Below are 27756 nucleotides of genomic sequence, written 5' to 3' on the forward strand. Positions count from 1 at the left end.
TACTTAAGGGGTGGTAGATTAGGGGTTATTCCAGCAAAAACTAATTTCTCATTGAAACAAACAAAAATGTTAGTGAGAGCTGGCTCCAGAGGGGAGCCTATGGCAGCACCATTTATTGGGGTATACATAGTGCACCCTTTTTTCATGCAGTATAAATTGTTCTTTTTGAAATTTGGCGTTCTTGAATCTGTCCTAATGAATGTAAGATGGGGCCGCACGGTGGCACAGTGGGCTAGCCTGTTGCCTCACGGCGCCGAGGTCCCAGGTTCGATCCCGGCTCTGGGTCACTGTTCGTGTGGGCTTTGCACATTCTCCCCGTGTTTGCGTGGGTTTCATCCCCATAACCCAAAGATGTGCAGGCTAGGTGGATTGGCCACTCTAAATTGCCCCTTAATTGGAAAAGAAATTGAATTGGGCATTCTAAAATTTTAAATAAATAAATAAATGAACGTAAGATGAAAACCTTCAATATCGTGTCTCTTTTTTTTCAGCAATACTAAGGTTCTACACAACAAGTGACTAATGGGTAAATTTGTCTTTTTGGCCCCTGTAAAACAAACCACTTTGTGCTCTGATAAGTTTAGAAAAAATGAAAGTTTTGTTTTAATTCACTTTCATCTTTTTTGTGTTGGCTTTGATTATGACTAAAAGTTGTTAGTAAATTCTGAAGCCTATGCTTGAGCAGGAATTTGCTCTGCCTAAAGCACTATACGCCATAGAATCATAGAATTTACAGTGCAGAGGAGCCCATTCGAGTCTGCACTGGCCTTGGAAAGAGCAACCTGCTTTAAGCCCATGATTCCACTCTATCCCTGTAACCCAGTGTGGTGATATGATTTGCATAGCTGTCTGCCATTGGGACAGAACACCGGCTTACCATTGGCCCTGGTCGGTCATGTGCCTCTCGACCGATTGGTTGAGACCAGTCATGTGACAGCTCTCCGATTGGTCGAGAGGCTGAGTTAACCACGCCTCCTTACCGAGGTATAAATAGTCGAAATGCCCGGCGGTCGTCCATTTTATTGTAGACAACCGCAGGGCTAAGTTCTAGCTTATTAAAGCCTAACTTTTGTAAAGCAACTCTTCTCTCATGCAATTGATGGCTCATCACCCAGTAACCCCATTTAACCTACATAGCCAATTGGTGTGTGTCTTTAAGGTAGAGAAGGATTTACAGAAGATTGTTCCACTCAATTTGAAGCACAAAAAATGAAGGATGGAAACAGCTGCAAAGTTTCTCATTCACTAATTTAAAAAAAATAAATGGTTTTGTGGGGTACTGGATGCATTAAGAACACTGTCTCTGGTGAATAAATCTCTAAAATATCTGAATTGTTTTCCAGATTGCTGCCCAGATCTGCCGTCAAGCTGGCCTAGTTCAAAAATCCAAAGATGTCATGGACTACAGTGCAGAGAATTTTGCCATTGTGTTTGCTGCTATGGGTGTAAGTGAATGAGAAAAAGGGGTTAAGGCTGTGTAGATCTTGTTAATTGGTTTACCAATTAATTGTGCTGCCGTTAATGATGAAAGTGTAAAGTGGCAGATACAGTTCCCAAGGCTGCAGTTGTTGGTGGTCCACAATTGCCTATTCACTAAAGGTCAGCAGGGAGTGATTTGGTTTACCTCGTCTTGAATCCTGCTAAACTAACCAGAATAGATGGCAAGAGTGATAATCAATATGCAGTGATGTCACTAAATGGGGCAACAGGTACCAGATTCCGTATCCAGGAAACTGGGGACCAGATAAGTGCCGGATATGGGAACTTTCCGGATTTTCGATCCTGGGCTGGGAGTGATAGGATAACTTAAAGCCGGGATAATTTCTCCATCGAGCTGAACCCACCCGGGCTGGGGAAAGGCAGGGAGCCCACCATCTCCTTTCTAACTCCGGCAAACGGAGTAGAGTCACTTGGTATGACATCCCCTTTTTATTGGCAGTAAATTCTACATTCTGCTAAGTATTTAAGGTTCAGTCTTTTAATGAATGAATGAGTGTGGGTATGCAAGTGGTAGTGAAAGGGTTGGGGGGATAGTCCGGTGGTTATGAGGGGTTATTGTGGGGTAATTGTCTAATATTCCTGATAAAGCTATCGAGGTAAGTCATGAAGGTCTAGCCCAGGTCTCTGACCAAGGCTAAGGGTCAGAGACCTTCGTGCAGGGCCCCGGGCAACAGAGAGAACACACATCGGAAGTTTAAACCTCCTGGGTAATTCCCATGCATGCCCATGCTTAAGGACTTCCTCAGGGTCCTGATACACACATCTACTTGGGCCATAGTTTGCCCAGTTTTAATTAATATAAACATTTTAATGAGCCCAGCACCATCTATGAATAGTGCTATCTATGAATAAGCAATGAGTAAATGTGCATGTGTCTCAGGAAAAGCTTTAGGAAATAACTTTCTTGATACTTTAATGAATGTTTTTTAAATCTAGGACACCTACCTGGAAGCAGAATTGTTTGGCTCATTCTTTTGAACTAAATTCAACAAGTGATATGAAATTCTTGCCTTTGAAAATTGCCAGACTTAGAGTTTTTTGACTAACTGTCAGATCTTTTGTGCTATAAGAAATACGTGGCCCTATTTGCACACCCCAAATTTTTGCTTAAACTGATTTAACATCGCACTTTTGCATGAAAGATATTAGGTATGTTGAGGAGGAGCACATCTAATTCTGAAATACTGCATTATATTTCTGGATGAAAGAACAAAAGGTTACATGTTTAAGGATGGAGGCATACTGCAGAACCAGAAACAGCGAAAAAGCTTTTTGTAATCCAGGTACAGGTATGAATGAGGTGCATTAAATGGTGTGTTACTCATGAGAGCAGAATTTTATTGGCATGTAGCATTACAGCTCTTCTGTAACTTGGACCAATACAAATATGTAAGTCTTGGGCTAAAAATCACCGTATCAAATGAACAGGGATACCCAAGTTCTTGGTTGCATAGCATCCTTTTTATACATTCTGCACAGAAGATGTGTACGGCTGAGCTGCATCTTGGGGGAAGAGAATTGCTTCATTTTTGTCTCTTGTGGATGACTTGCTAACACAATCTGTGTTTACAATCCATATAAACCTACTTTCACATACCTTAGTGATAACAATATGGCGAAGATTCATATGATAAACTTATTTTCAAATTTGTCATGCAACATATTAATTATTCCTATTTAGTAACAAGGCTCTGTGCACTACAGTCCTTTGAACCTCTCATTCTGCCATTTGTGGTCCACTTCAGAAATCCCCTTTCTCCATTTCAAGCCTTTCACTTTTCTGTTTGCAACGTCTTCTGAATTGCACTGTCATAAAGCCTGACAAAAATTAAAGTACCTAAATTTCCCCATGTGTCAGTTCAGGTCATTTGTTAATCTCACTAACTGAATCTGTGGGTTCAAACCACAATTTAGGTGTCATCTAAGAGTACTTTTTAAATACCCCGAACTGGGGAATAATGCATTACCAGAAATGTAGTCCTTTGGATATGTTGCTGAACTGACCCTCTGCCTGCGAGTACTATTAGATCAGGTATAGATGAAGGATCCAATGGCACTGTCAGAGTGCAGGGAGTTCTCCCAGTGTCTTGGTCAACATTGTTTCCTCAGCTCACATCTGAAGGACATAATTGTTGTGGAGAGAATACAGAGGAGGTTTACAAAAATGTTGCCAGGGCTAGAAACGTGTAGCTACAAGGAGAGGTTAGATATGTTGGGGTTATTTTCCTTGGAACAAAGAAGGCTCAGGGGTGACTTAATTGAGGTGTACAAAATTATGAGGGGAAGAGATAGAGTGGATAGGATCAAATAGTTTCCCTTGGTGGAGAATTCTAGAACCAGGGAACATATATTCAAGATAAGAGGCAGTATGTGTAGAGGGGACATGAGGAAGAACTTTTTTACGCAGAGGATAGTGGGTGTCTGGAATCCGCTGCCCGAGTTGGTGGTGGAGGCAGAGACCCTAAAATCTTTTAAGAAGTACCTGGACCTGCACAGTAAGTGCTGCAAGCTACAGGGCTATGGATGGGGTGCAGGAAGGTGGGATTAGAAAGGGCACCTGGGTGTCCTTGGGCTGGCATGGACAAGATGGGCCAAATGGCCTCCTATTGTGCTGTAACTTTTCTAATATTCGATGATTAATATGTCATTCATGTTACGGGGTTTTGCAGGGCACAAAGTGGCAACTGCATTCACCTCCATCAGTCACTAAATTTTAAAAGTAATTAAAAGTTAATTTTAAAAGTAAGTGAAACAAACCACAAAGGGCATTATACAAAAGTCTTCATGTCTTTCAAGTCGCACGTTATTTGAAGTCCAGTGTATTTGTCAAATGCCAGTCGCCTCCCTCCCTCCTTTTATATTTCTCTGCTTGCTTCATTTATTCTCCAGAATGTCTTTCAACATATTTATCTGATGCTGTTTAGTGGTCTGTAATTTTCGTACTTACTTTTGTGCCATGTTACATCATTCCTTCTCGATTCCTTTCCCTTTCCCCTCGAGTTTAATGATTCTCTGACATTATCACCAGGGTTTGAAGCTTGTTGGCCACTTCAAATACCCTACTATGCTGTGAATCTTTATTCAGTTCCTTGTACATTTTTAGTGTCTCCATGTTTTATCTACTGGTTTTGAGAAATATATTAGAAATATTTATGATTAATCTAAGGGTAACCAAATGGGCTGATTCTCTTTTGATCATTTGCATTTTATACAACAGGTTAATATGGAAACTGCAAGATTCTTCAAGTCTGATTTTGAAGAAAATGGATCAATGGACAACGTCTGTCTCTTTTTGAATCTTGCAAATGATCCAACGTAAGTACCTCAGTATAACAGATCAGGAAGTGAGTTTTGCCCTCTTGCAGCAGTTAAACCAAAAGAGTGTGTGAAATTAGACAGGCTTCTGCAATTCATAAAAATAGCACATATTTGTAAGACGACAGGTGCAACAACCACAAATAAACACACTTTCAAGGAAAATGTGCAATGCCATCAGGTATACAGATCTTGACCCAAAAACTATTATTTTGCAAAAGAGAAATATTTTCCTTGCCATTTTATTTGGAAAATTCCATGTAGTAACTGCAGAATGTAATTTGCAAATGCATCTTCTTCCATTATACATTTATAAAAACCGCCATTCGCAATCTATCAAGAAACACTCAGATGAGACTTGTTTGTCTGAAGGAGTGATTGATTGTGCATGTCTAGATTGGTTAGGCCATTTATGTATTTTCTGTACACTTTTACGCTGGCATAAAACACTCCATTATCCCATTATGTCATGTCAAACCATATTTTCTCAAGTTGTTATTTTTTATCGAATTCAAAGGAGTCATTTTTTATTTAATAAATATTTTATTGAGGTATTTTTGGTATTGTAACAACAACAAAATAAACAATGTACATGAAACTATGCACATAGTGCAAAAGCCGTCACCCTCCCTTACAGGTCCCACCTGTATTAACCCCCTACTTTAAGCTAAACTAACCCCCCCTCCGCCTTCTGCTGACGATTAATTTTCCGCGAAGAAGTCGACGAACGGCTGCCACCTCTGGGCGAACCCTAACAGTGACCCTCTCGAGGTGAACTTGATTTTCTCCAAACAGAGAAAGCTAGCCATGTCCAATAGCCAGGTCTCCGACTTCGGGGGCTTTGAGTCCCTCCAAGCTAATAGTATCCGTCTGCGGGATACCAGGGAAGCAAAGGTCAGAACGTCTGCCTCTTTCTCCTCCTGGATTCCCAGATCTTCCGACATCCCGAAAATCGCCATCTCTGGACTCAGTGCCATCCTTGTTTTTAACACCGTGGACATGACATCTGCAAACCTCTGCCAAAATTCCTTAAGCTTCGGACATGTCCAGAACATGTGGACATGGTTCGCTGGTCCTCCGGCACAGTTTGCACACCTGTCTTCCACCCCACAGAATCTGCTCATCCGGGCCACTGTCATGTGAGCCCGATGATCGACCTTGAATTGTATCAGGCTGAGCCTGGCACATGTTGCGGACGTGTTGACTGTACTCACCGTGTCCGCCCATAGACCAACCTCTATCTCTCCTCGCAGCTTCTCCTCCCACTTGTGCTTCAGCTCCTCGGTCTGCGTCTCCTCTGACCCCATAAATTCCATGTAAATGTCCGAGACGCTCCCTTCTCCTACCCATCCTCTGGAAACTACCCTGTCCTGAATCCCCCTTAGCGGTAGGAGCGGGAAGATTGACATCCTCCAGTGCCCTCATACTCTGAAAGCTCCCCTCTATAAACATATCCCCCATCTTCTCAATCCCTGCTCTCCGCCATATCCGGAACTCCCTATCCATACTTCCCGGGGCAGACTGGTGATTATTACAGATTGGGGACCAGACCGATGCTCCCTCTGCTCCCATATGTCTCCTCCATTAACCCCGACTCTCCGGGCCGCCACTACCACTGGACTGGAGGAGTACCGGAACGGCAGAGGTGCAGTTACCAACGCTCCCAGACTGCGCCCTTGCATGAAGCCGCCTCCATACGCTCCCATGTCGACCCCTCTCCCACCACCCACTTTCTGATGGATCACTTCCTGATCATGACTATATTCGCCACCCAGTAATAGTTACTAAAATTTGGCAATGCCAGCCCGCCCTCTCCCTGACTCCGCTCAAGTATTACCTTCCTTACTTGAGGGGTCTTGCCCGCCCAAACAAAGCCAGTAATCACTTTGTTGACCCGTTTAAAAAAGGACCGCGGAATAAAATGGGGAGACATTGAAACATGAACAGGAATCTCCGTGATCTTCACCATCTGCACCCTCCCAGCTAATGACAATCCCCCCCCACAGATAATCCCATTCTACCCGATCAAAAGCCTTTTCTGCATCCATTGCGATCACTACCTCCACCTCCCTACCTTCCAGGGGCATCATGATCACGTTTAACAACCTTCTTACATTGGCCACCAACTGCCTACCCTTAACAAACCCCATCTGGTCCTCCCCAATGACGTCCGGAACACAATCCTCAATCCTGGAGGACAAAATTTTGGCCAGCAATTTGGCATCCACATTCAACAGGGATATCGGCCTGTAGGACCCCACAGCTCTGGGTTCTTGTCCCGCTTCAGAATCAGCGAAATCATGGCCTGTGACATCGTCAGGGGCAGCACCCCTCTTTCCCTTGCCTCATTGAACATCCTCATCAACACCGGCCCCAATATCCCAGAGAACTTTTTATAAAACTCCACTGGGTTACTCGTCCGGCCCCGGGGCTTTACCCGACTGCATGGCCTTCAGACCCTCCACTATCTCTTCCAACCCGATCGGGGCCCCCATCCCTTCTACTAGCTTCCCGTCCACCTTTGGGAAATTCAGCCCCTCCAAGAAGTGCCTCATCCTCTCCGGCCCTTCCGACCTATACAGCCTACTGTAGAAATCCCTAAACGCCTTATTCACCCCTGCTGAATCTCCAACCAGATTCCCATCTCTGTCATTTACTTTCCCTAGCTGCCTCCCTCTTTCTAAGCTGCTGTGAAGCATTCTGCTGGCCTTCTCTCCATACTCCTAGATCGCCCCCCCTCGCCTTTCTCAGCTGCTCCACCGCCCTCCCTGTGGTTAACAAGCCAAACTCTGCCTGTAGCCTCCGCCGTTCCCTTAAAAGCCCTGCCTCTGGGGTCTCTGCATACCTCCTATTGATCTGTAGTATCTCCTTTACCAGTTGGTCTGTCTCTGTCCGTCCATCTTCTCCCTATGGGCCCGTATCGAGATCAGCTCCCCTCTGACCACCGCCTTCAGTGCTTCCCAGAGCACCGCTGCTGAAATTCCCCCCGCGTCATTGACCTGTAGGTAGTTCTGAATACATTTCCTCAGCCGCTCGCACATCCCTTCGTCAGCCAAAAGTCCCACATCTAACCTCCCAGTGCGGGCGCTGGTTACTGTCTTTACTAACCTGCAGGTCAACCCAGTGCGAAGCATGCTCTGAGATTGTGATCGCCGAGTACCCAGTGTCCACCACCCCTGCTGGTAAGGCCCTGCTCAAAATAAAGAAATCCACCTGGGAGTACACTTTATGCACGTGTGAGTAGAAGGAGAGCTCCTTCACCCTCGGCTGCCCAAATCTCCATGGATCCACCACCCCCATCTGCTCCATGAACCCTTTTAGTTCCTTTGCCATTGCTGGCACCCTGCCCGTTTTCGAGCTTGACCGGTCCAAGCCAGGGTCAATAACTGTTGAAGTTCCCTCCCATGACCAACCTGTGCGAGTCCAGGTCCGGTATCTTCCCCAGCATTCTCTTTATAAACCCCACATCATCCCAATTTGGCGCGTACACATTTACTAATATCACCTGCACCCCCTCCAGTTTCCCACTGACCATAATGTACCGACCTCCCACATCTGAGACTATTCTATCCGCCTCAAACACCACCCGCTTATTGATCAGGATCGCCACCCCTCTAGACCCTTCAAGTCTAGTCCCGAGTGAAAGACCTGACTGACCCAGCCTTTCCTCAATCTAATCTGGTCAGTTACTCTAAGGTGCATCTCCTGCAACCTTACCACGGCTGCCTTCAGTCCCTTCAGATGCGTGAACACATGTGTCCTCTTGACCGGCCCATTAACCCTCGAACATTCCAGGTGATCAGCCTAGTTCGGGGGCTCATTGCCTATCCCCCCTCGCCGATCAACCATCTCCTTTTTTGGGCCCACCACCAGCCCATGGTCCGCGCCCCCACCGGTCCGCCTCCAGGCAGCCTCTGCCCCCAACCACCTCTCTTGTCCCTTCCTTGTCAGCAGAACATTTACCCCCCCCCTCTAGTAACAACACTCTGTAACCCAAACCGTTTAATAAACCGAACACAGGCACACCCTCCCCCCCCCCCCCCCCTTGCGCTTCTGTGAGCTAGCCCGCCCATCTAGCTTGGTGGCCCCCATCCCTGGCACTGTATAGTCTCTCTCTCTCTCGCTCTCGCTCTCTCTCTTCCCCCTTTCCCCCCCCCCCCCCCCCCCCCGCAAACATTCTTCAACATCAAGCAATCCCCACACAGTTGCCCGACAGAAACATACCAAGATCTAAAAAGCACACCTCCACCCCCCAACAGTGCAAATGAAAACCTTAACTCACTCAGCTCTACCGCTGGTCCCAAATCAATGCAAAAAGGCATTACAAACAGCTTCCACAAAGCGAAAACAAGAAACCTAAAAAAAACCCAGAAAAAACATGAACGTTGCAGCAAAGTTCAAAAGTTCTCAGTCCACCACCAGTCCTTTCCTTTTCGCGAAGTCCAGCGCGTCCTCTGGTGACTCGAAATAAAAGTGCTGTTCCTCGTGTGTGACCTAAAGAAGGGCTGGATACAACAGTCCGAACTTCACCTTTTTCTTAAAAAGAATCGACCTAATCTGGTTGAAACCTGCTCTTCTCCTGGCCACCTCCACACACAGGTGTAATCTTATGTTTTACTACCGATAACCACCACATCTCCCCCTCTCCTTGTAACATCCTCATTGGATTGGATTGGATTGGATTTGTTTATTGTCACGTGTACCGAGGTACAGTGAAAAGTATTTTTCTGCAAGCAGCTCAACAGATCATTCAGTACATTGGAAGAAAGGGAATTGAACAGAATTCAAGAAAGTACATGAGAATACATAATAGGGCTACACAATATATACAATGTAACTACATAAGCATTGGCATCGGATGAAGCAGACAGGGTGTAGTATTAATGAGGACAGTCCATAAAAGGGTCGTTTAGGAGTCTGGTGACAGTGGGGAAGAAGCTGTTTTTGAGTCTGTTCGTCCGTGTTCTCAGACTTCTGAATCTCCTGCCCGATGGAAGAAGTTGGAAAAGTGAGTAAGCCGGGTGGGAGGGATCCTTGATTATGCTGCCTGCTTTCCCCCGGCAGCGGGAGGTATAGATGGAATCGATGGATGGGAGGCAGGTTCGTGTGATGGACTGGGCGGTATTCACAACTCTCTGAAGTTCCTTGCGGTCCTGGACCGAGCAGTTGCCATACCAGGCTGTGATGCAGCCCGAGAGGATGCTCTCTATAGTGCATCTGTAAAAGTTGGTAAGGGTTAATGTGGACATGCCAAATTTCCTTAGTTTCCTGAGGAAGTAAAGGCGCTGTTGTGCTTTCTTGGTGATAGCGTCGACATGAGTGGACCAGGATAGATTTTTGGTGATGTGCACCCCTAGGAATTTGAAGCTGCTCACCATCTCTACCTCAGCTCCGTTGATGCTGACAGGGGTGTGTACAGTACTATGCTTCCTGAAGTCGATGACCAGCTCTTTAGTTTTGCTGGCATTAAGGGAGAGATTGTTGTCATTGCACCACTCCACTAGGTTCTCTATCTCCCTCCTGTATTCAGACTCGTCGTTGTTCGAGATCCGGCCCACTATGGTCGTATCGTCAGCAAACTTGTAGATGGAGTTGGAACCAAGTTTTGCCATGCAGTCGTGTGTGTACAGGGAGTAGAGTAGGGGGCTAAGTACGCAGCCTTGCGGGGCACCGGTGTTGAGGACTATTGTGGAGGAGGTGTTGGTGTTCATTCTTACTGACTGTGGTCTGTTGGTCAGAAAGTCAAGGATCCAGTTGCAGAGTGGAGAGCCAAGTCCTAAGTTTTGGAGCTTTGATATGAGCTTGGCTGGGATTATGGTGTTGAAGGCGGAGCTGTAGTCAATAAATAGCAGTCTGATGTAGGAGTCCTTGTTTTCGAGATGCTCTAGGGATGAGTGTAAGGCCAGGGAAATGACATCTGATGTGGACCGGTTGTGACGGTATGCGAATTGAAGTGGGTCAAGGCATTCCGGGAGTATGGAGGTGATGCGCTTCATGATCAGCCTCTCAAAGCACTTCATTACAACTGACGTCAGGGCCACCGGGCGGTAGTCATTGAGGCACGTTGCCTGGTTCTTCTTTGGTACCGGTATGATGGTGGTCTTCTTGAAGCAGGTGGGGACCTCGGAGTGGAGTAGGGATAGGTTAAAGATGTCTGTGAAAACCTCTGCCAGCTGGTCCGCGCAGGTTCTGAGTGCACGACCAGGGATCCCGTCCGGGCCCATCGCCTTCCGTGGGTTCACTTTCAGGAAGGCCGATCTGACTTCGGAAACTGTGATGGTGGGTATGGGTGAATTATGGGTTGCTGGGGCACTCGATAGCGGGTTGTTGGTTACCTGCTCAAACCGAGCATAGAATGGTCATCATCTGTGACCTGTAAGGAAGGGAGGTGGCTTTTGCACTATGTTTATAGTCTCATGTACATTGTTTATTTTATTGTTACAATACCAAAAATACCTCAATAAAATATTTATTTAAAAAAAAACATCCTCATCATCTGAGGGTTGCTAATCCTACGCAAACTATGATATCACTATGGGCCAAGATAAGGAGGCAGGCCCAAGAATTACCTCATTTGGTACAGGAATTGAGTGCATGTTATTGGCCTTATTCTGCACCACATTCTACCCAAAAATGTCCTCTTCAGGATGATTAATATTGTTACACAAACCATAGGTTTACAGGCTCGAACCAGTGAAAACTAGTTTGAAAAAAATAAAAACCCAACAAATAGAAAATACTCTTAATACGCAAGCCCAATTAGTGATAAAGGAAAAATAATGGTTATTAATGAACAATGCATGCTATCAATGTTGCTAGTATCTGAAGAACGTTTTGTCATGATAGATATTGAGGGAAGATTGGACCGAGGTGAATAAGGTTATGACAAGTTTAGATAAGATGGACAAAAACACTGTCCCCATTAGCTAGACATGGAGTAGGGGTTTTGGTGAACTTTCTAACGCAGCAAGTGATAACCTGGAACGTGCTCGTGTGAGGGTGGTGGAAGTGGAGATGTTCAATGATTGGATTGGAACTTGAAGAATATAAACTTGCAGGATGCAGTGGGGTGAATGGAACTGACTGGATTAATCTACAAAGGAACGGATGGCCACCTCCTGTGCTGTAATTACTCTGTCTAAATATTAGCCTTGCATAAGTTATTGGTTTAACCATATTCTATTAGTTCAGCTGTACCATGCTTCCCAAAAGATATTAAGTTACTGGAGATGTTTCTGAGAAGAAGCATACATTGAACGGCACCTTCCTCCACTGAAATTTATTTTGAATTTTTTGGTAAGAGTGACTTATTCTGGGCCACACAAATGTACGAGGAGAATCTTCTAGAGTTCAGCCTTCTTGTTGGAAGGATGATTGAGGAAACCATGGCCTGTGATCTGGAATGCTATACCCTGAAACGATCATCAGCGGCACGGTAGCACAGTCGTTAGCACTGTTGCTTCACAGCGCGAGGGTCCCAGGTTCCTGGCTTGGGTGACTGTCTGTACAGAGTCTGCACATTCTCCCCATGTCTGTGTGGGTTTCCTCCGGGTGCTCCAGTTTCTTCCCACAAGTCCCGAAAGATGTGCTGTTAGGTAATTTGGACATTCTGAATTCCCCCTCCTTGTACCTGAACAGGCGCCGGATTGTGGCGACTAGGGATTTTCACAGTAACTTCATTGCAGTGTTAATGTAATCCTACTTGTGACAATAATAAAGATTATTGTAAATATTACTATTAGTGGAATCAGAATCCATAGGAACATTCAAAAGCAGTTAGACCTGTTTGAGAAGCAGTGTCGTGCAGATGGGTTGTTCGATGTCATTGGACAGCTCTTTCAAAGAACGGCCATGAAGGACCAAATAGCCTCCTTCTCTGTTGTATGATTCTATGATCTCTAGTATTACTGCAGAACATTTTTTAAAAATCAAATTAGATACAATGCAGATGTTTTTTGTCAACAGGAAGACTTTTTGACTTGATCAGCATGGTGAAACATTTTAAATAGTGATTACAGTGAACAGAATTTCAAATTGGTTTGGTATGAGGATGTCAACTGGTCCAGTTTTCAGGGGTGAAATGAGGAAATATTTTTACACACAAGTGGCGGCAGAAGTTTGGAACTCCACCACAAATGGCAACAGATGATTTTTTAAAAAATTGATTTTAAAACTCTGAATGTTAGATTTTTGTTAACCAAAGATATGAGAGGATTTTCAGCCAATCCATATAGCAGCCATGACCTCATCATATGGTGAAACAGGCTCAATGGGCTACTCCCATGTTACACAGCAGAAATATTACGTAGATATAAAGCTAATACTGAAATGTACACGTTCTAACTAGTACTGATCTGAATACTAATGGATAGCTGTCTCTTTCAACAGCATTGAACGTATTATTACACCTCGTCTTGCACTGACTTCTGCAGAATATCTGGCCTATCAATGTGAAAAGCATGTGTTGGTTATTTTAACGGACATGAGCTCTTATGCTGAGGCTTTGAGAGAGGTAGGTACATTTTCCCTTGAATGTTCATCTTGTATAAAGGAAAACATCATGTGTAAAATGTTCAATGGTAGGGGAAGTACTAATTATGGTTTGATCTCATGTAAAGGTTTGCTGAGTGAGTGGAACAGTCCATAATGTAGGTTAGGAAAATGCAGATTAGGGGGCCGAGGAGGAATGGAATGAGGAAAAATCATGATCACATTTGTTCCTTCTAGAATCTGCATAGCTTGCCCTGTTATTTATCAACCAACTGAATCTCCAAATAGAGACAACAACCACAAAATAATTTTCAATGATGGTAAAGATTCCTCACTGGCCGACATTCCCCGAAGGTAACTAAACAGGGCTCCAAGGTATCAATATAGTACTGAATCCCATGCCATTTTATGCACCATTTTATATATTTGAGGCAACCAGAAATATGCACGCAGCTGTGGCCTAACCAAAATTTTGTTGTCTTTCATAAAGCCTGAGAACCCAGTTTAAAAACCCATTGTAGGTATTTATTAACTTGAAGTTCAGTTCAGATTTTAGTCCTTGAAAATGTGACTGAAAAGTACTTATCACATTCATGATGGAATATAATTTTTTGAAGGCATATTCTCCTCCCAATAATGGACAGAATTTGCTTAATGTTTGTAGTTCTTATTTAATGGTAATATCTAAGTGGAGATTGCGTGTAGTTTATTGCATGTAGTTTATTGTTATGTTAGATGTATTTGCTCTTTAGCCTTTAGTTGAATAAGTCCATTGTATTTTTAAAAGCAATTTTGGTGTGGAACACTGTTAGCAAGGTTGAAAGTGTAATTCAAGTGGAAACATGTTTTTGTTCAGATAGGGAGATGTTTCCTTTATTTACTAATGACTGTGGACATAACATGAATGTTGCTGTTGTTGTCTGGAGGTGAGGTTGCATCTATTGCTCAACCTAAATAATACTAACAAAACTTTGAAAAAGAATTGGCCTTGATTTAGAGCATTCTTTTTAATAGTTTTTGGTAAACTACATCTTTGCTATTAGAATAACATGATTTTGCATAACTACTTTTTTGACATAGACAAGTTGGGCATGCATTATGATTCTTTTTATCTGTATTTTGCTGACTTGGTTACAACATATGTATTTTGGATTTTTTGTCTAATGATTAAAAATTGGAATTACTCCTATGTCACAACATAATAAGTATAATAACTCTAGCTCCGAAAAATAAATAAATTATATTAAGAATTTGTCTATTATGAAAATAATTTTAATTTTCAGTTTTACTCAATTTTTAATTGCAAGATTTGTTTTATTTTGCTGTTTGATACATAAGGTTGTGTAATTGGATAAAAGAACTAGGTGGCGGCGCCTTGGATAAGCACACTTAAGTGTTCATCTTGAATAAGAGTTTGAATCCATGCCAGCATTGCCTAATGTCAGGGAGGGTGTATATTAGAATCTATGCCATGCTATGTGATGTCCACTACTATTATATGGGACTTCATACTGAATTAACTATTTTCATAATTATATTATGCCTATAAATGTAGATTGTTTTATTCAAGCAGCTTATTTATCGATTATGCGATAATGGCTAAGGGCGGAAACTTGGCTAGGACACCAGGAAACCTCCTTGCTTCGCTGCAACCAGGAAACCTCCTTTGTCCTCAAATGAACAGATAAACAGACAGTCTCATGTAAATTACAGCACCCATAGACATGATGGACCAAATGGCCTCCTGCACTATACAAATTCTATGGTCCTATGACAATGCAATATATCCTCAGTGCTAAACTGAAACATTGCTGTGTTTCTACAGTGCGCGATCTATCAGTTGTTCACGCCGTCGGGATATTCCGGTCCCACGCCAGCGCACAGGTTTCCTGTTGACAAGGGTGCAGTCCCTGGGAAATCCTATTGACAACAGGGTCAGTAAATCCCACTGGCGGGACTCCACCGCCCCGAAAACCATGTAGCAGGTTGGTCGGTAAATCCCACCCAAAGTCCTGGAGTGGTCTTAAACCCTAAAGCTTCTGATTCAGAAGGGAAAATTCGACTACTTGAGCCAAGCCAATATTTTTTACCCATTTTAGAATATATTTTATGGTAGAGGGGTAGATATAAATGTTTACAGAACGGAATGTCAAACAATTCACTCAGCTTAAACTCACCCACTTTAATACTGGTAGTAACCAGAGTATCCACATGGAGCCCGAGATTGCTGGTTCAGTATTCTACTGCCAGAAATGTGCAGGACAAGAGTTCCAGCTTCTGAGGACAATGACTACTCAAAATCCTGGAGATGGGGCGATTTTAATATTCTAGCCCCGTAACCTACACCTATAAAGTTACAACAGATGTGCCTTCCCCAAGGAAGTATTCAAAGGTTGGAGTGACACCTAGGTAACAGAATTCTTCTGGATAGAATTATGAGGGAACCTGTGAATCTCCCCAGACACCAAAACCAGGATAACAAATTGTACTTGTAAAGTGTCTTTAATATAATGAAATGTTCCTGGGTGCTGAGCATTAAATTATAAAACAAACCTTTACACCGAGCACATAAGATACAAGGGCAGGTGATTAAAAACTTTGGTCAAGCAGGTAAGTTTTATGTGGTCTCAAAGGAGGAAAGAGGTAGAGGGAAACCCATCAAACTCATGCTGCTGAAGGCACAGTCACCAATTGTGGAATCATTAAAATCGGGATGCACGAGGCCTGTATCTTGCAGATGGAGGAGATTATAGAGAGAGGAGGGGCAAGACCTTGGAGGGATTTGAAAACCAGAATGAGAATTTTAAAATTAAGATGTTGCTTAACCGGGAGCCTCTGTAGGTCAGCATGTACAAGGCTGATGTGTAAGTGAAACTTGGTGCAAGTAAGGAAATGAAATGAAAATCACTTATTGTCACACGGGGAGGCTGGTACGGGAATTGAACCGTGCTGCTGGCCTGCCTTGGTCTGCTTTAAATGCCAGCGATTTAGCCCAGTGTGCTAAACCAGCCCCTGAACACAGGTATCAGAGTTTTGGATGAAGGCGGAATGTGGGAAACAGGGCAGGAGTGTATTAGAATAGTCAAATGTAGAGGTAACAAAGTATGGGTGAGGATTTCAGCAGTAACAGTGCAGAAATCGAGAGAGGTGTTGGTGAGGTAGAGCTGGGTGTTGTCAGCATATATGTGACAAGTAATGCTGTGTTTTCAGATGATGTTGCTGAGTGGCAGCATGTAAATGACAGTTGGCAAGTACTGTGCAGACTAAATCCCAAAGGGAAACTTTGCAAGCTCTCACATTTGTCTGTATGTATTTTTACCATGCGTAGATACTTCTACTGAAGTTAAGAGCCACAAATTCCAGTAACACTGCTGGAGGTTTAAAATATTAAATTAAAATATTTATTAACAAAATAAAAAGTTAAATTAGTCTTGCAGATCATTCCCGTCAAAAGATCCCTATTTAGTTAGACTCACAAATAAACACCCCTTTAGGCAACAGTCCCTTACAGATACTTAATCTATTAGAAAACCCAACATTATTACCACAAGCAAACACAACTTTACTGTTGTAGTAGGGAAGTTATGTCATGGGGCTTCTCTTCCTCTTCCACTCTGCTGTTCAAATTCAAAAGAACTTTAAAACAAAATCCTGCTTTCTGGAACAACAGATGCTTTTTTGGGTTAGCTGAACACTGTTCATTTTCATCAGTCACAGTTCTGTCCCAGCATAGTGCTCCAGGAAGTCTTGCATGACTTCCCAACACCGTTCCCAACATATTTTTAATTTAGTTTCTTTCATCTTTTACCACTGTCCTTATTCTCCTTTGAAATGTACCTTTCCCAGAATATAAAAATCTTACATGTTCTTCTTATGGCCACCACTTTTGAGTAAAATAAAATTTAATGAGCTTGCCTTATTTGTTTGATCTCTTCCAAGTTGTAAACCTTCTTAACATCCCTTTGAAATTTAACAACTGAACACAACAAACCTTCTTTATCTCCAAATGCAAATTTCTACCCATGTTGTGTTTTCTTGTAGACAATTCAATTTGGCCATTTTATACATCAAATGCCCACCTGTCTTTCACACTAGCCCCTTTGATGTCCTCTATTAAGTCCCAAGTTTAATTAAATTAGTCTCACACAGTCACACACAAACTGCCTCCAAAAGCCTGCTTCATAGAATACCACAGTAGACTCCAAAAATATTTAAAAGATAATATTTTCTTCACGGAGGTAGGCGAGGACCAAGAGTAGATTATTTGGAGGGGGGGGGGGGCGCGCATCTGATGTAACTGCAGGAGTGAGATGAAAGCCATTTCAATCGATTCTCAAGCTATGATTAGATAGATCAGAATAGAACCAGTGAAGTGCAGTGCCATCCAACTGAACAAGGTGGAGCGTGCTGGAGGAGGATGCTGTGATCAACGTCCGAAGACTGCAGACAGGCTGAGAAGGATGAAGGGATTAGTTTAGCTTTATAACATGTAATTTTGCCTTGAAGAACTGGTTTGGTACTGTGGCAGGGCCAGAAACCTTATTATAGGGATTCAAACAGGGGCATCCCACATGCAGGTTGCTATGCATATAGATATGTGAGAGGAAACAAAATGGGGCAGGAATTTGTCAAATTGAATGTTAATGCCAAATTCCTGCCGCTACCTACCTTCAGACGATCAGCCTGAATTGAACCATGTGAGGAATTGTGGTCTTGTTCTCGTAAAAGAAAATGTAAATAATGATTGTAGACATAGCAATAAGGCCTGAACATATATATTTCTTTGTCGTCTATATTTGATGAAGGAGCTGCGCTCCAAAAGCTAGTGAGAACCTGTTGGACTTTAACCTGGTGTAAGACTTCTTACTGTGCCCACCCTAGTCCAACGCCGGCATCTCCACATCACAGAATAAAGAGTTTAATCATTTGTTCCTTTTGTTTATACAATGGATATTAATGGAACCAAGCAGCAACTTGATGTGGTTCTGCAAACTGATATTTGGTATTTTTTAAAAATACGTAAACAAGTAGTTTATCTTTTACGTCTAAGGTTTCAGCAGCTCGAGAAGAAGTACCTGGCCGTCGAGGTTTCCCTGGTTATATGTATACAGATCTGGCTACCATCTATGAACGAGCTGGACGGATTGAGGGCAGAAATGGATCCATCACGCAGATTCCTATCCTTACTATGCCTAATGATGGTGAGCAAACGGATGTATTTTGATCTATGAAAGTAAGAGTGAAAAAGAGCAAACACACTTTTATAGCAGCGAAGTATAAAACGATGCAGTGAAGAAGCAGTATAAACTATTTGATGTTATTCTGAAGTAACTGCAGGAAAAGAGAACTCTGTTTAGTGGGCGGCACGGTAGCACAGTGGTTAGCAACGCTGCCTCACAGTGCCAAGGACCCGGGTTTGAATCTGGCCTTGGTTGACTGTGTGGAGTTTGCACCTTCTCCCTGTGTCTGCGTGGGTTTCCTCTGGGTGCTCCAGTTTTCTCCCACAGTCCAAAGATGCGCAGGTTAGGTGGATTGGCCATGCTAAATTGTTCCTTCGTGTCCAAAGCTCTGTTGTGGAGATGGGGTATATGTTGGGTGCCCTTTCAGAGGGTAGATGCACTATCGATGGGCTGAATGACCTCCTGTACTGTAGGAATTCTATGGTTTAGACATACAATTTTAAAAGTGGCAGGCCAAATCAATCATCTGTCTGCTGATTCCATTTTATTTGGAGTTGCCACAATGCTGGTAGATTATCCTTCTCCTTCTCTTGTCTGTCACCCATTCCTCTTCCAATCCCACTGCCTCACCACTGCAACTCCTTCTGTCTGTCCCATCTCCATCATTCACCTCATCAAATTTCCTCTCAGGAACACAGATGACTACCAATTAATTCTCTCTTCGGTTACTTGCTTTGTTGAACCATAGAATATCTATAATGAGAAAGGAGGCCATTTGGCCCATTGAGTCTGCACCGACCCTCTGAAAGAGCACCCTACCTATATCCACTTCCTCGCCCTATCTTCACTTTTCCCTGCCCCCCTCCCTCCCTCTACTCCTGCTCTGGTTCCTGATTTTGTCCTTTCCACACATCCATAACAGCACCTGCATCTCTTTTCAGTCATTGTTCCTCTTCTTGATGCTACCAAAGCCTCTGCAATATGTTGCAAGACTGATCCCTCAACCGTCTTGTAGGTTTTAAAAAATTAATTCAAGGAATGTGGGCTTTGCTGGCTAGGCCATCATTCATTCTCTATCATTAATTGCCCTTGGGAAGGTGGTGGTGAGCTACCTTCTTGAACCACTTCTGTCCATATGGTGTAGGGACACCTACAGTGCTGTTAGGGAGGAAGGTTCAGGATTTTGACCCAGCAACAATGAAGGTACGGCAACATATTTCCAAGTCAAGACTGTGTGTTGCTTGGAGGGGAATCTGCAGGCATTGGTGTTCCCATGTCCTTGTCCTTCTAGATGGTAGTGGTATTGAAAGGCATTGTCTAAGGAGGCTTGGTGAGTTCCTGCAGTGTATTTTTGAGATGGTGCACATGGCTACCACAGTGTATCAGTGGTGGAGGTGTGTATGTTTTTGTGGAAGGGATGCCAATCAAATGGGCTGCTTTATCCTGGATGGTGTCAATCTTCTTGGGTGTTGTTGGAACTGCACTCATCCAGGCAAGAGGAAAGTATTCCATCACACTCTTAACTTGTGCCTTGTAGATGGTGGATGGGTTTTGGGGAGTCAGGAGGTGAGTTACTCACTGCAGGATTCCCAGCCTCTGACCTCTTGTTAGCTACAGTATTTTTATAGCTAGTCCAATTGAATTTCTGGTCAATGGTAACCCCCAAGATGTTTATAGTGGGAGATTCAGTAATGATAATGTATTGAATGTCATGGGGCAATGGTTAGAGTATGTCTTGTAGGAGATGATCATTGCCTGGCACTTGTGTGGCACGATTGTTACTTGCCACTTGTCAGCCCAAGTCTGGATATTGTCCAGGTCTTGTTGCATTTGGACATGAACTGCTCAGTACCTGAGGAGTCACAGATGGTGCTGAACATTGTGCAATTTGTAGCAAACATCCCAGCTTCTGACCTTATGATAGAAAGACGGCCATTGATGAAACAGCTGAAGATGGTTGGACCTTGAACACTCCCCTGAGGAATTCCTGCAGTGATGTCCTGGAGCTGAGACGACTGACCTCCAACAACCATAACCATCTTCCTCTGTGCTACATATGAGGCCCATTTATTCCAGTTTTGCTCTGGTTCCTTGATGCTACACTTGGTCAAGTACAGTCTTGATATTAAAGGCACTCACTCTCACCTCACATCTGGAGTTTAGCTCTTCTGTCCATTCCTTTTGATTTCAGCGATACCTTTCTATCACAATACTCCACTGTACTTCTTCCAATTGCACCACCTACAGCTAATCCTTTGCCAAATTATGACAGCATAAATCAATATGGCTGTTTAAAAATCAGATGGAATCCTGAGCATTAGAAATATAGGCCTAGAGTACAAAACAGGCAGTTGTGCTGCATAATTCACGGATAAGTCCTTGGGTGGAATTCGTTCAATTTTGGGCATCGCCCCTTATGAAGGATGTCAAGGCCTCAAGAGGGTGTAGAGAAGATTTACCAATGTCATAGACTTCAGTTAAGTGGAGAAATTAGAGAAGTTGTAATTATTTTCCTTGTGTCATGTGAGAGTAGCTTTAAGAAATAGGTGTTTATAAATGGGTGTGTATATAAATATCTGTAGTGAGAGTACCTTTGAGAAATGGGTGTTACTGCAGTGATGTCAGATTTGGGTTGTTTAGCAGTTATTGTGAACATGGTACACTTGTAGAAACCCAGTTACACCTGATTCAACTTTTTCAAGGATTTTTACATCTAAACTAACAGTGTAAAAGTGAAATCACCAACTGATTGCTCAAGGTTTGCAGTCTGGAAAGACCTCAACAGCATATCCTCTAGAGAAGTGCTAAGTTACTGGCCGCATCTACTGGATTTCCACGCATGAGCAGACTCCTGAAGTTCTCAGTTTGAGTGGAGTAATGATGACTATAAGACCATAAGACATAAATTAGGCCAGTCAGCCCATCGAGTCTGCTCCACCATTCAATCATGACTGATATTTTTCTCCTCCATTCTCCTGCCTCCTCCCCATAACCGCTGATCCCCTCCTTAATCAAGAACCTATCTCTGTCTTCAGGACACAGTGATTTGGCCTCTACGGCCTTCTGCGGCAAAGATTTCCACAGATTCACACCCTCTGGCTGAAGATATTCCTCTTCATTTATGTTTTAAAGGATCGTCTCTTTACTCTGTGATTGTGTCCTCTGCTTCTAGTTTTTAGACTACTGACAGCTTTGCCGTCATACCACTGCAAAATCTTGGCCACTTTACCATTTCTATTAATTTGAAGTGTGCATATTAATTGTGGGTCGTAATAAAAATTTATTATAATTTCTCTTTTCTTGTAGACATTACTCACCCTATTCCTGACTTAACTGGATACATCACAGAAGGTCAGGTCTACGTTGATCGTCAATTACATAATAGACAGGTAGGATGCACAGAAATGAGGTACCTTTTTAAAAGTGGGTTTGCAAGTAATGCTTAAATTTGGGAAATTTAATTTTAAGGATGTTAAATTGATGGATCCATGCATTTAGAAGCTTCCAATGTTTATGGTTTTGTGTAGATAGGTGCAAAAAAGTATTTCAGATGCACAATTCAAATTACGCTTCTTCTAAAGTGTTTTGTGCAAATGACCAGCTAAGACCTGCATTTAAATTGATACTTTTGCATCTAGCACAATGAGTATGCACAAGTAGCAATTTATGCTCAACTTCTAAATATTTAATTCCGACGGTGCAAAATTCTCTTCAGGCGATGTGATGTTTCCATTTGCAAGTGAGATAAGAACTAGGGGTCACTAAATGAAGATGATCACTGATTAATTTATTATGGAACTCGAGAAAAAAATTGGGTTTACCCAAAGAGTGGTTAGAAATTGGAGCTTGCTGCTGTAGGGAGTAGGTGATGCAAATAACTTGCATGCATTTAAATGGAAGTTGGATAAGCAGAACAGGAAGAAAAGAATAGTTGATGGGGTTAGAATAAGAAGTGTGAGAGAAGGCTGGTTTGGATCATAAACACTTGTTGTACTGAATGTTTCTGCATCAATATATTGAACCAGATACCTGGACGCACAAGGAAGCAATTGTTCAAGTCAAAGCTGAAGAAATATGAAGTTTATAGATTTATGCTTTAGGACTGCCTCTTTAAGCTAAAATGGAGAAATTACCAGTGAATTCTGCCTGATAAGTCTGGTTCACTTGGTTGCTATGGTGGCACAAATGAACTCACTGGGAAGAAGGTGCAAGATGCTTACACCTGGAGACAATGGGGATAGCAGCCTGTAGACAACGGAGAGAGCAGCTATGCTATCTTTTGGAAGACGGTTTCACAGGGAGGTGTTAGAATGTCTTTTTAATTCCAAGGTAGGGTGGAGTTGGGGGGCCAGAAAATAGGTCATTTGCATTTCTACCTGGATACATGACCCATGAGAGTCATATTTTTATTCTCTGGGAAAGTCAATTTAAAAAGTTGTTTTTGTATTAGGCTGCACATTTTCTGAGATATTCCTGAAAGTCTTTGTCACGAGTTTGTTTGCAGCCATCTGAGAGATAAAGAGTAGGAGATAGAGGCAGCCAATTCTACACCTAAAGCAGCAAAAACGTGTGACTGTACTGGTCATCACATTGGTCAGAAGGTGGGAGGAGCTGGCACTCAGATTGAAGAGAGCAAATATATGAGAATGTAAAGGAAACTGAAAGATTTGTCCAGTTTGGGCTGGAGGGAAGGAATTTCCAGTGTAACCCTCCTTATGAAAGTCAGTTCTGGGATTAGGTGTTACCTGGCTGAGAAAGGAAGCAGACCATCAGGAATGGAGAATAGCTTTGGACTGGTTTCGGGGAATAAAGTGTCTATTTAAGGGATTATGTGAAGTATAACCGTGGCGAGGGCTTGTCAGTCGAGTTAAAACTAAATGAGGAATTTATTTTCTATAGTTTAGAATATAAGTTGCATACTGAATAGTTTTTAGACAAAAAACTTAAATCCTGATGTGTGATCCTTTAAGTTGGTCAATGGAAATTTAAAAATCTTTTTTAAAAGTTCTGTCTCTATGGGGATCGTAATGTTATTGTAAGCTCTTAAAAGATGTCTGAGATTCTAGTTTGAGAACACTTCTTTGTTTCCATATTTTGTTGTAGAATATGTCATGTGACTCCTATTGTTACCTATGACAAAATGCTTGTCCTCTTACAATTTCTGCATTGACCAACTAGCAGTATTTCCCATGTACAGTATTTTTTAATATATATTTATGAAAGAAAATATTTACAAACTTCCATCTGCTATGTTACAGATCTATCCACCTATTAATGTTTTACCATCTCTATCGCGATTAATGAAGTCAGCCATTGGGGAAGGTATGACACGGAAAGATCATCCTGAAGTGTCTAACCAGCTGGTAAGGTTTTTAAGCTGTTAATAAATACCTGAAATCAAGGGTTTCAAAATTGAGATGTATCTTATAGAACATACAGTGCAGAAGGAGGCCATTCGGCCCAACGAGTCTGCACCGACCCACTTAAGCCCTCACTTCCACTCTATCCCCGTAACCCAATAACCCCTCCTAACCTTTTGGTCACTAAGGGTAATTTATCATGGCCAATCCACCTAACCTGCACGTCTTTGGACTGTGGGAGGAAACCGGCGCACCTGGGGGAAACCCACGCAAACACGGGGAGAATGTGCAGACTCCGCACAGACAGTGACCCAGCAGGGTATTGAACCTGGAGCTGTGAAGCCACAGTGCTAGCCACTTGTGCTACCGTGCTGCCCATAACTGAACAGATACTTTATCCTGATACCTTTTGAGCTGCTCAAATGGCAGAACAGGAGTAAAATTTGTAATTTTAAGTTATACAATTCTTAATACAGTTAAAGAGATCACACATTTTGGTAGTGATTCTATTTTATAGATAACAGTGGTTAGCACTGCTGCATCGCAGCATCAGGGACCCAGGTACAATTCCGACCTTGGGTGACTGACTCTGTGGAGTTTGTACACTCTCTCCATCTGCATGGGTTTTCTCCGGATGCTCCGGTTTCCTCCCACAGTCCAAAGATGTGCGGGTTAGGTGGATTGGCCATGCTTCAAAATTGCTCTTTGTGTCCAAGGATATACAGGTTAGTTGAGGTTGCAGGGAGTGGACGGGGGAGTGGGCCTAGGTTGGGTGTTCTTTCAGAGGGTTGGTGCAGACTCGGGCCAAATGGCCTCCTTCTGCACTAGGGATTCAATGAGTAGTTCACTGACAGGTTCACCAGTAACAATACCATCTTTCACTTCTGGGACCGGCGATGTGCTAGTAAAGAAAAAAAGTAGTTTAACCAATCTTGACCTAATTTGTAGTGGATGAAAGTCACTGCCTCAAATATAAATGGTAAGTAGAAGACGTATATACTTGTTGGCTGAGTAGCCTGTCACAGTACTTCCCACTTCCATTGTTACATAAATGGAACTGCTTCTTCAGGACATGTATCACCACAACAAGGATAAAGTTTGCTCAAAATAATACATGATTTTTTTTTCCATGTGAAGTGTTTCAAGACATTGAAGTTTAAACAAAATGAAATTGACAGTTAAAACGTAACATATCTAGATTTGTATCTTCTAATAATTAGTTTATTCTTGTATCTTAACCAACCAGTGTCAATTTCACATTACTGAATAAATTGTGAAATCTTCTGTTTGCACAGTATGCTTGCTATGCGATTGGCAAAGATGTCCAAGCCATGAAAGCTGTGGTTGGTGAGGAAGCTCTCACGCCTGATGACCTCTTATATTTAGAATTTCTGCAGAAATTTGAGAAGAATTTCATTGCACAAGGTATGTTTATGTCTCACAAACACACAATAAACAAGCCTGAAAAGATTAAATTAACCCAAGATAATTTGGACTGTGTAGCTTTATTTGGCCAAGCTTTTCTAATACAGGAGCCCCTAGCCCTGAACTTAACCTTTGCTTTAATTTCTCTCCCCTTTTTTTTCCTGCACTTTCTCTAATGCTTTCACATTTTTCCTGAACTATGGTACCCAGAACTGGATTTAATGCTGCAGTTGAGGCCACACCATTATTATCTACAGCTTTAACATAACTTACTACTTTTATACTCAATGGCCCTATAAAAGTCGAATGCTTTATTAATCCTTCAACCTGTCCTGCCACTTTCAATGATTTATACACATATGTACCCAGGTCCCATTTCTCCCACATACCCTTCGAATTGAATTATTTTATAATGACCTCAATCATCCAGTCTCCATATTTTAGGAGTCCAGAGATAACCCTGGAAGATGCATATCGGTACAATGGCACATTGGTTAGCACAGTTGCATCAGAGCATGAGGGTCCCAGGTACGATTCCCTACTTAGGTCACTGAATGTGCGGAGTCTACACGTTCTCCCCATGCCTGCGTGGGTTTCCTCCGGGTGCTCCGGTTTCCTCCCACAGTCCAAAGATGTGCGGGTTAGGTGGATTGGCCATGCTAATTTGTCCTTAGTGTCCAAAAATCGTACGGTGGGGTTACTGGGTTATGGGGATAGGATGGAGCTGTGGGCTTAATAAGGGTGCCCTTTCCAAGGGCAGGTGCACACTCAATGGGCCGAATGGCCTCCTTCAGCACTGTAAATTGATTCTACGATCAAGACGCTGCAGAGATCCTGACGTGCGGGCCTATGTGGGAGTTGCCTGAGAAGTTTAAACTTCCAATGGGCTACACCCCAGGACCTTCTGCAAATGTCTCTGAGCTAGAGCTGAAGATTTCAGACAGGTTTGTGGTACTTATGTAGTTACCCAGGAAATGATTAACAGCTGGGTACGTCCATAACTGACACCAACCCTCACCATCACCCACCTACGTCCCCAGACCTAACTCAATTTAAATACTCAATGCCCAACTACCACCTGACTGAAACCCCACATACCCCAACCAACTGCTTTCCAACTTGCATAATAGATCCTGAAACCTGACCTGGCTCATCATCCAGACCCCCGACCACAAACCAACATAACTACGGGTCAGTCTCAACGACCCACTCTTGGCATCCACCCCAAAAGTAGTGAGCTGATGCCACCCACCCCCAACTTCTGGAGCAAGCCAGCTCATGCAAGTTCACCCACCCTGAGCAAGCGACTTGCAATCCCCACCCCAGAGCTGACTCCCAACCAACCCCCGAAGCAAGCTGACCCACATCCCACCCCAGAACAGACAGTTTCTTCCCCCCCCCCCCCCCCCCCCCCCAGAGCCGAGCCGGCTCTCACGCGGCCTCCAAAGCCGAGCTGGCTGTCTCATGCGGCCCCCAGAGCCGAGCCGGCTGTCTCTCACACACACACACACACAGACACACCCCGCACCCCCAGAAACGAGCTGATTCACACCCCTCTTGTTCCAGAGCCGAGCTGTCTCTTTCGTTGCTGAGCTCTCGCTTCTTTGTCTGCTGGAATCTGATGATTCCAGAAGAATTGTGCAGCAGTATTGGGCCAGTCAACATTGACATGGACGCTGCTTGGGGGATTTGGCCCGTTGTCTCTCCACATTGTTCCTACCTAAATGAATTGCACCACAGTTCTCACCATTCAATTTCATGTGCGACTTTTCCACACATTCAATCAACCTGTGTCCTTTTGAATTTCTACGCTACCTTCTCACAGTTGACAATTTGTGCCCTGTGCACTAAAGTGACATCATTCACATCTTTCAGAAAGACCGTGGGTCCCAAAACTGACCCCTGGGGAGCTCCACTATAAATCTTCCTCCAGTCTGAAACCTGTCAATTAATCATTACTCTGTTGTTCCTGATTCTTTTAATCCATGAGCAAAACTTTGCCCTCCTGTCTCTTGTGTGTCACTTTGGAAGTCCCTGGGCATCACATCAACCATTTTTCTGTTATCAACCCACGTTACCTCATCAAAATGCTCCGGTAAGTTGGTTAAACAAGGTTGAGCCTTCAATTCATGCTGGCTTTCCTCAATTGGTCCATGTTTGTCCCAGTGACAATTTTGTCCTGAACTATTGTTTCCAGAAGTTTCCTCACCACCAAGGTTAAACTGACTGATCTGTGGTTGCTGGGCTTATCATTACACCCTTTGTTGAACAAAGGTGTAGTACAATTTTCCAGTATTCCTTAGACTCAGATTGTGCCAGAAGACTGGAAAATGATGGTCTCTGTCTCCATAATTTCCACTCTCACTTCCTTCAGTAACCTCGGATGCATCCCATTTGGTCCTGGTGACTTATGAACATAATTTGTTTTGTTTTAAGTGATATTTGTAATCTTTACCACTTTGATCTGTTTTATTTTTTTTTATTTT

At 43.1% G+C, this 27756-nt stretch overlaps 1 protein-coding gene across 1 annotated transcript in view; it reads left to right on the plus strand.

The window, feature by feature from the left end:
* The window catches only part of atp6v1ba (ATPase, H+ transporting, lysosomal, V1 subunit B, member a), a 71238-nt gene that overhangs the window by 42149 nt on the left and 1333 nt on the right, over positions 1-27756 (plus strand). The window contains exons 7-13 of the mRNA XM_038773775.1: positions 1344-1445; positions 4718-4815; positions 13204-13327; positions 18356-18506; positions 21792-21874; positions 23744-23848; positions 25141-25270. Of these exons, the coding sequence (XP_038629703.1) occupies positions 1344-1445; positions 4718-4815; positions 13204-13327; positions 18356-18506; positions 21792-21874; positions 23744-23848; positions 25141-25270 (793 nt within the window). The remainder of the gene's footprint in view (positions 1-1343; positions 1446-4717; positions 4816-13203; positions 13328-18355; positions 18507-21791; positions 21875-23743; positions 23849-25140; positions 25271-27756) is intronic.

The sequence above is a fragment of the Scyliorhinus canicula genome, chromosome 16 (assembly GCF_902713615.1).
Source record: "Scyliorhinus canicula chromosome 16, sScyCan1.1, whole genome shotgun sequence".
Taxonomy (NCBI): domain Eukaryota; kingdom Metazoa; phylum Chordata; class Chondrichthyes; order Carcharhiniformes; family Scyliorhinidae; genus Scyliorhinus; species Scyliorhinus canicula.